This window comes from Tupaia chinensis, unplaced genomic scaffold, assembly GCF_000334495.1.
Source record: "Tupaia chinensis unplaced genomic scaffold, TupChi_1.0 Scaffold000235_1, whole genome shotgun sequence".
Taxonomy (NCBI): Eukaryota; Metazoa; Chordata; class Mammalia; order Scandentia; family Tupaiidae; genus Tupaia; species Tupaia belangeri.
The window spans coordinates 6,382,756-6,392,095 of NW_006159713.1; the positions used below are offsets into that span (position 1 = coordinate 6,382,756).

The 9,340-nt window shown below is 35.9% G+C and overlaps 1 protein-coding gene across 2 annotated transcripts; it reads left to right on the top strand.

Annotated features, from left to right (window-relative positions):
• Positions 1–8,412: 8,412 nt before the first annotated feature.
• Positions 8,413–8,877, top strand: LOC102490581 (ubiquitin-conjugating enzyme E2 L3). Of its 2 annotated transcripts, XM_014587774.1 has the most exons (2): positions 8,413–8,439; positions 8,536–8,877. In XM_014587774.1, the coding sequence occupies exons 1-2, from the start codon at positions 8,413–8,415 to the stop codon at positions 8,875–8,877; spliced, it is 369 nt and encodes a 122-aa protein (XP_014443260.1). The 2 variants fall into 2 exon arrangements, with proteins under 2 accessions (XP_014443260.1, XP_014443259.1); XM_014587773.1 differs by having other exon boundaries at positions 8,413–8,877.
• Positions 8,878–9,340: the final 463 nt, after the last annotated feature.

Consider the following 9,340-nt stretch of genomic DNA (forward strand, 5'->3'; position numbering starts at 1 on the left):
AGAGAGAGAGAGAGAGAGAGAGAGAGAGAGACACCAGGTCCGGGACTTGACCATTTGATAGTCCAACACCTTAACCATCACACCACCTTCTGGCCCCCAGAATGTGGTATATGAAAAATTGTGTCTTCAATCCACATATTGAAGAGTTTTCTAGAATTTTTTCCCACCTACTTGTTATTTAACTTGATTAGCTTGTTTCTTTTAATCTTGCTATGTAAACAAATAGGTCTGTATTAGGAGTAGAAGTGTGGCTGTTATTTTCTGTTGTTTGAATTTTTGTTGCATTATTTATATTACTTAAAATTCTTGATTCCTTAACAGTAATAATTTTCAACCAGTTTATTGAGTTATAATTGATATACAATAAATTGCACAAGTTTAAAATGTACAGCTTGATTAGTTTTGACATATGTACATACTCGGGAATCCATCAGGACACTTACCACACTGTCTTGATTAAGAAGTTTTATATTAAAATCAGGTGATGTAAATCCTCCAACTGTTATTTCAAAGATGTTTGGGCTATTCTAGAAGCTATGTATTTACATTTGAATTTAGAATTTTGTCTATTTTCACACACACACACACACACACACACACACATATACAAAGCCTCCTGGGATTTCGATTGGGAATCCATTGTATCTATAGATAAATGTGGGTAAAAATTTCTATCTTAACATTTTAAACCCTCTACCAAACTTCTGTCTATTATTCTATCAAGTCTTAGAGAGATATTAATATCTATTACTAAATTGTGGATTTTTCTACTTATACTTTTGCAGTTCTATTAATTTTTCATGTCATGTGTTTGAAGATCTGTTATTAGGTACAAAAGATCTAAAATGGTTATTTCTTCTTAATTAACTGTTCCCTTTATCATTGTGAAATAGCCATTTTCCCTTTCTTTTCTCTGAAATCTACTTTGATTTTAACAAGATCATTCCATATTTTTTTAAATTGTATAGCATGATTTTTTCCCCATCCTTTTACTTTTTATCTATTTCTTCTTTATATATAAGAAGGATGTCTTATAGGCAGCACACACAGTGTCTTGCTTTTTTATCTAATCTAAAAATCTCTGTGTTTTACTTGAGAAATTTAGAGTCTTTTCATTCAATGTGATGATTCAAATGGTTAGGTCTCAGTCTTACTATTCTTTTTTCTACCAGTCTTGTCTTCCATATACTTTTCTTGCTTTTTTTTCCCCTGTTTTCTTTTGGATAAGCTAAGTAGTATTATAAATCTATTTTATCTCCTTTGTTTGTTTATTAATCATAATTATTTGTCTTTTACTTTAGTGGTTGCTTTAGGGCTTATGGCATTCATCTTTAATTTACCAGAGTTTACCTTCAAATTATATAAAAAAAAAGGCACTAGATTGTAGGATTCAACAAACCTGGGTTCAATTCCTGGCTCTGCCATTTATTAATTGTGAGATTTTGGACAAGTTAAATATCCCTGCTTTACAGAGAAAGAAACTGAAGCTCAAAGATGTTAATCATATTTGCCTCTCCCAGGCACAGTGTGATATATATAAATCTCTCAGTATAATTCTGGCCTCATAGTAAGTCTACAATATATGATAGTTCTTAGGGATGATGACATTGTATAAATAAACCAACTCAGAAAAGCTAAGTAATATCTCTTCAAGTCACGCAGTTGGTAGACATAAGGTTATTTTTTAAAAAATTACCTTTTTAACTCACATAGATAATTTATCATAAGAATATACATATTAGGACCAGGAGGTGGTATGGTGGTTAAGGGACTGTACTCTCACGTGGCTGACTGCTATCAGAATCTGGGACTTGGCAGCTTAAAACTCATGCTGGGTATGTGTGCGTGCATGCCCAAATCCTGAGAGGAGAATAGAGAAGGCATTGTGTTGTAGCCCTCCTCCCATGGGGATGATTTCTCACTTTCTCTCTCTATGTCTCTCTCTCCGGTAAACACAAGTGCTCTATCACAAAAACATCAAAAATTTAAAAAAAGAGAAAATATACTTATTTACATTCCCACAGAAAAATACCAACATTACAGTCTGGCACCAATATTGAAATTTTTCATTTAAAACACATTATTTATTAAGCAGGATTTTAAATGATTATGTTCAATTTCAAGATTTCCTAGCAAAAAGACTTATTTCACACACAAAAGTTTAAATATGTATTATATGTATTATAACTGTAAACATCCAGATCAAAGGTAATGCTGAGATATAGAATGTAGACTTTAATATTATTAAGTCAGAATAATCTGTTGCCATGTATTTCTATTATTTATTATTATTTTGCTTTTATTCTTTGACATGAACTGATGAAGGTTATACTGTTACTTACAGTAGCTTATATCTGCAACCAATAGACGTGCCTTTTAGGAAGAAAAGGTGTTGAGTGCACTTAGAATTGGACATTTCTAAAGTTTCTTAATTCTTTACATTGTCTATGGTCAAACCAATATAATGGCGAAGCTGAATAAGGCTAAAGAGTTCTCTTTTATTTGCATGTAAGGATCAAATTCTGTAAGGGCGAGCAGGGCCAGATAGTGGACTGTGTTTCCACTTCAATTCATTTTGCTGCCTCTTTAGACAAACAACATAAGGCCAAAATTTTACCCTGTGTGTAATCAACTGCTAAGCCTCTAATACCAGCACAGTTTTCTCTGTAAATGTTGCCTGGGTACTTGAAAAATCATCTTAAAATATATTTTTCAAGTGGCAGGCATAATTGGTCACATGAATTAGTCTAATATTCAGACTGAGTGTGTTTATTTTGGTATTTCTCTGACACTTACCGCATACTTATATGTAACACCACATAATGGAAATAGTGCTGTTTAGGGACACGGGAGCTCTGGTTTTCAATGCTGATCCTGACCCTCAAATTTTTCTTTTGGTTTAAAAAAGTAATTTCAGCTCTTTGAGTTGGTGTTAGGTAAAATGGGGCTATTATTTGGACTAAGTGTTCATTAAGCAAGTTTTCAGTTACTGCTTTATGAATTCTGACCAAGGTCATATTGATAATGAGTATGTTCCTACAATGGCAACAATACAGGCTTATATAAAGGTGAATCTAATATGTTTTTGTGAGCATGGTACAGAAGGATAATCACCAGTACAAGTGAACTTCAAAAAGTTTGTGGGGGTAAAAAGAATTAAAAGATTTCTGGGAACCAGCAGTTAGCGTAATGGCTATGTCGCTGGACTCCCACGTAGTCGACCGCGGTTCGCGTCTCGGACCCGGTGGCTTAGATCTCACGCCAGGTGCGTGTGCGTGTGTGCCCAAGATCCCAAGAGGAGAATGGAGGAGAAGGGATTGCGGTGTGACCATCCCCTCTGGGGGGTGATTTCTTGCTTTCTGTCTCTATGTCTCTCTCTGTCTGTCTGGCGAGCGCACGCGCCCTATAGCAAAAACCTCTCCAAAAAAAAAAAGAAAAAAAAAAGATTTCTCAACATAAATTTAAGACACTTTATAAGTGATGATAACAGCCACTTAGTCTACTCCTGAAGAACTAAGGGTCCTGTCATGCAATCTTTTTTATATTATGAGCAAAAGAAATATAAGTACCCTTTAAATATTTTTTTGAGAAAGAAAACAAAAGGAAGCCAGAAGGGGCCAGATCAGGGCTGCCAAAACTCTCACAAGATTGCCCTTGTTTGATGAGAGGAATGGAAAGAAGCATTGTTATGATAGAGAAGGACTTTCTGGTAAAGTTTTTCCAGGTGTTTTGGGGGCTAATTTTCTCAAAAACACTCTTATTATGAGCAAACATTATTCTTTAGCCCTCCTAAAAGTCAATAAGAAAAGTTATTAGGTCTTCAGGAAAGTCATGATGCATTTGTTCATGTTTTCCTATGCAAAAATGCATCATGACTTTCTGGACCACCCATAGTTGACAAGTTTTTAACTAATTAATACAGAAGGAGGTCAAGGAGAGAGAAAGGAAAGAAACTATTCTTAATCTTAATTTTCCATTAATTTTGACTAAATCTTGTCTTTCTATTGGGAAAGCCGGTTACTGTATTAGATAAGATCAGATATGTTTCATAAACACTCTCCAAGTTAATATTTTATAGTTTCCTTGAAATTTATTGGTGTCAAGAAAGAAACTGGACTTGCCAGGGAGGCACTTTATACAATCAAATGTTGAGGAAGTAAACCTTACCAACGTCTGCTACCATTTCTAGACTTGCTTATTACCAGCCTTTAGTGTGAACACAGGGTGTCTTCCTGCTTCTGTCACTTGGCTGTCAGAGAAAAATGGAGCAAAGGAGGGCAATTCAGAGAAATAAAAATGTGTAATGTGTAAATTATAAGTAATTATACAGAAGTTGAAAATACTGATGATGATTATGGATGTTAGTTATCATTATAATTACTTTATCCAGTAAGTGGAGATGTTCAGTGTATTATTCTCTAGGCAGGAGATCACAAAGGATTTTACTAATGCATTATCAATAAATTTTTTATCTCATGATGAACTCAACCTCATGCAGGAGAGTTGATGCTAAAGTAGATACACAGGAACATTGGAGCTATATAGAGCTCAAATAAATACTAACTCAATATTTTAGTATATACGAGATGTTGGCAAATCAATAAACATCTCTAAATCTCAGTTTTCTCTGTGTAAATTGATGTTTATATCTCATAATCAGGGTTTCTCAGAGAATTGACTAGAAAAACACAAGGCCACTTCTGGTAGAGTGTTGGAAACAAAGCCAATATTTGCTTATGCAACTAAAACTTATTGAAATACCTATTTTTTTCTGACAAGGAAATAGTCAACAAAATACAATCTCTGTCCTCACTAATATGACCGTTTAGTTTCTTTTAACTTCTATGTTTCCTAAGTGACAGAGAATACATATTTTAGGGAATGTATATTAGAATTGTGAATATTGGTGAAAGTGTTATTTGTCAGGGTTCTCTAGGGAGGTAAAACCAAGACAATATGTACAGATATATTACAAGAGATTTACTGGGAGAGTCAGCTCAGATGATACTGGTGGCTGCAAACCTTACAACAGGCTGTCTGTAAGCTGAAGATGTTGGAATGCTGGCAGAGCGGCTCAGTCCAAGTCTGAAGGAATCAGAAGCAGGGAAGCCAATGGTGTAACTCTTAGCCCAAAGTGCAAAGCCCGAGAACTCCTGGAAGGGTGGAAAGTTCTGGAGACCAAAGGAAGGCAAATTCTGAGTGCCAATGTCCAAGGCAATAGAAGAACTCTCTCCTGATCTCTCAAAGAAGACCCCATCCACCTTCCGTATTGTTTTCTCCAGATTCTTGGTTGATTGGATCATGCCCGCCCACACTGAAGGAGTTCTTCCTTACCTAGTGTACTCAGGCTCACTCTCCTCTGGAACACCTCATAGATACACCCAGAATGCTGCTTTATCAGGTTTCTAGATATTCCTCAGTCTTGTAGACCCATAAAACTAACTATCACAAGTAGTGTGGATTTTTCAGTGGTTTATGTTTTATGGTGTGGGCTGGAGCAAAAAAAGAAAAGTAAAGAAAAGAAAAGAAAAGAAAAGAAAAAAACAAGAAAAGCCAATGCCATATTGAAAATCCCATGATTGTCCCAGTTTGGTGTCAATAATACTATTTGAAGATAACAAAAATTACTTGAATATAGTCTGTTAGTAGACTCAGTTATTTAAAGATAGCAAACATTCCCTAAATATCTTTGTAGTTTTTCCATGTCTTGCACAATGTGTTAAGTACTGAAAGAACCCAACATGTAGAGGATGTCTGTGCATTTAATTCAGTAAACAAATTTATTTGAAAATAGCATTTGTAAACATTCCTCCTTGTTTAGATGAGAAAACTTGAGAAGTTAAAAAATTTGCTCAAGAGGAAACATTTAGTAAGTACTTCACATGGAGTTGAACTCAGATCTTTTTGATCTAAAAAAGTTATCCACTACACTTTGTCAAAAAAAATCACAAAAAAAATACACATACAGTATATTATTGTTAACTGTAGTTACCCTACCATGCAATGGAATACTAGAACTTATTCTTCCTGCCTAACTTTCTGCCCACTAGCCAACCTCTTTCTATCCTCTTTCCTACTATTCTTCCCTACCTCTGGTAGCCCCTGTTCTCCTTATGACTTTATGAGATCACATTTTGTAGATTACTCATATGAATTTGATTGTTACATGTTGTATTAAAGAAGAAAAGAAAATGAAATGAATAAAGAAGTTTGAGGAATGATGTAAAGAAAAGAGTAATTCCTTGTGCCTTTAAGATGATAATATGGACAGTTTATTCTTTCAAATATTGTATGCAAGTCACAGCGAACAGTTATTTGTCAAGGAATAATAAACCCCTCACAAATCCTGAATTTTCCACTAGCTGCTGAGTAAAATTATCGATTGGTCACTGCTTATTTAGGTTGTTATATGTTTGTTTACTTAAATCCATTTCTATCTGAATTAGTTTCAGGGTTGGTATTCTGTTATTTGCACGAATTATTTCAGTAGAAAATCTTTGACATTTTCCTTCGTAATGCCAATATTTTGCATAAAACCTGTGAAATTATGAGTAGGTGTTTCTGAATGCTTTGGAAACTGATTTGTGTGGCTAATTTAGCCACATGAACAAAGGATGAGAAAGTCTGTGATAAGATTGTATAAGGGTGAGAGTGTGTTATTGTGATTGTTTGAGCAATTCTACCATAAACAGAATAACCAGGACCTTACTTCCTGTCACCTACCAGAATAAGAAATGAGAAATACGTAAAGAAGATAAAGAATATAACTCAAGCCCAGGAGTTCTATAAGGGAGCTTTAAAAAGTTCATGGAAACTTGTATACTAAAAATACAAGTTTTAATATTTAAGATTTAAATCTTTTTTTGTCCCTGAATAAATAAACTTGTACTTTAATTTCATTTTTTCACAATTGTTTTTTTAGAGAGATTTTTGCTATAGAGCACAGGCGCTCACTTGGGAGACAGAGATAGAGAGACAGAAAGCAAGAAATCACCCCCCAAGGTGGATGGTCATGCTGCAATCCCTTCTCCTCCATTCTCCTCCTGGGATTTTGTGCATGCATTCACATGTGCCCAGCATGAGTCTCAAGCTGCTGGGTCTGGGACTAGAACTGTGGTCAGCCATGTGGGTGTTTAGTGCCTTAGCCACTATGCCACTGCTGACCCATTTCCACAAACCTTTTGAAGTCCTCTATAGCTTCATGTAGATGGGAAATCGTTTGGAGGTTTAATTAATGATGGACTCCTCTAGAAATATACCTTCCTAGATATTCTTCTTTCCTTGAAGTTTTCAGATACAGGTAAGGCATAAAAATATGATGTTACTAGTTGGAGATTTAGCTCAAATCACATATGTTAAGTCTTCTTGGAGGACTCCTTTTATTTAGGCAAGTTATACTCTTTTTTGGAGAGGTTTTTATAGGGCACGTGTGCTCACTAGACAGACAGAGACAGAGAGACAGAAAGCGAGAAATCACCCCCCAGGGGGGATGACCACACCACAATCCCTTCTCCTCCGTTCTCCTCTTGGGATTTTGGGCACGCATGCACACGCGCCCGGCGTGAGTTTTAAGCCACTGGGTCTGGGACGCGAACTGCGGTCGGCTACATGGGAGTCCAGCAATATAGCCATTACACTAACTGCTGGTCCCTAGGCAAGTTATACTTCTATACCCCACATACCCTGGCCCTTACCATACAAGTATAAGCATGCCTATCTGAAGAATGGAGGAAAACAATAAAAATTTTGGTGTTTTTTTACCCAAAGTTGGCATGACTATATGACCCAAGGAGCTCTCAATAGTCCCTCCACCCATTTCAATTAGCTAAATGGGTGAAAAGAGTATTCAATAGGTATGCTTGATCTTTTCCCTCCTTTGAAAGCTCCAGTTTCTCAACTATGACATCTTAAATTGTCCTGGAGTTTGGCCAGTTGAGATAGGCCTTTTTCCAAATATAGAGAAGGGGAATAGGACCAAGCAGAAGCTAGTGCTTCTTTTAAGAGCTTATATAGTATTTTTGTTAGGAGAAAATTAATAGATGGGCAAGTATATATTAAACAGCCTGTGATGTGGCATTTGTGAGTGCACCTTGTCAAATAAATCATTACCAAAACTCCTAGCTTGTTACTAGCCTGATTATAATTCTTTTTAAATTTGAAAGGCATAATATGGTCCTATCAGTGTAAATAAGTCAGCCAAATTTAGATTAGATTTGTCATCTAGACATATTTTAGAGAAAAAAATGTATTGAATAGAATACTAAAAACAAGATATTAAAATATATAAATGAGAATAGCTATAATTTTTTTTAATATCTAGTATTCAGAAGTACACTAAAACCGAATGCTACTGTTCTTGATGAGATACATCTATTCATTTAAAAATTCTTGGGGAGCAGCACCAGATCCAAGATGGTGGCCAGCAGGAGGCTAATGAAGGAGCTTGACGAAATCTGCAAATGTGGAATGAAAAACTTCCATAACATCCAGGTTGATGAAGCTAATTTATTGACTTGGCAAGGGCTTATTGTTCCTGACAACCCTCCATATGACAAGGGGGCCTTCAGAATCGAAATAAACTTTCCAGCAGAGTACTCATTCAAACCACCGAAGATCACATCTAAAACAAAGATCTATCATCCAAACATTGATGAAAAGGGGCAGGTCTATCTGCCTGTAATTAGTGCTGAAAACTGGAAGCCAGCCACCAAAACTGACCAAGTAATCCAGTCCCTCATAGCACTGGTGAACGACCCCCAGCCTGAGCACCCCCTCCGGGTTGACCTAGCTGAAGAATACTCTAAGGACCCTAAAAAATTCTGTAAGAACGCTGAAGAGTTTACAAAGACATATGGGGAAAAGCAACCTGTGGACTAAAATCTGCCACAGTTGATTCCAGCAAGTGTGAGCAGAGACCCCGAGCAGAGCATCAGATACCTCGCAAGGCAGGACTCTGTGGAAAATTGACACGCCTCCTGGTGTTCGCTTGTGGCAGTTACTAACTTTCTACAGTTTTCTTAATCAAAAGTGGTCTAGATAACCTGTAAAGAAAGGATTAAAAATTTAAGATGTTCTAAAAAATATAAATAAAAAAATAAAAATTCTTGGGAACCAACTGTTTCATATGTAGATTGTATTTAAGATCCAGTATTAAAGTTCATTGCCTGAATTAGATATCAAATGGCTTTTACTTCTGTTCTCTGTCAAAGTTACATGCAATGTTCCTGTCATGGCTATATTACTGTGTTACTTACAGATTTCCTGAGCCTGGATGATTTATAAAGAATGGAGATTTATTTGACTCATGATTCTGGTGCGTGGAAAATCTAAAGATATACTA

Excerpts from the sequence above, each read along its gene's own strand:
- LOC102490581 (XM_014587773.1), top strand. The coding sequence starts at position 8,413 with ATGGTGGCCAGCAGGAGGCTAATGAAGGAGCTTGACGAAATCTGCAAA.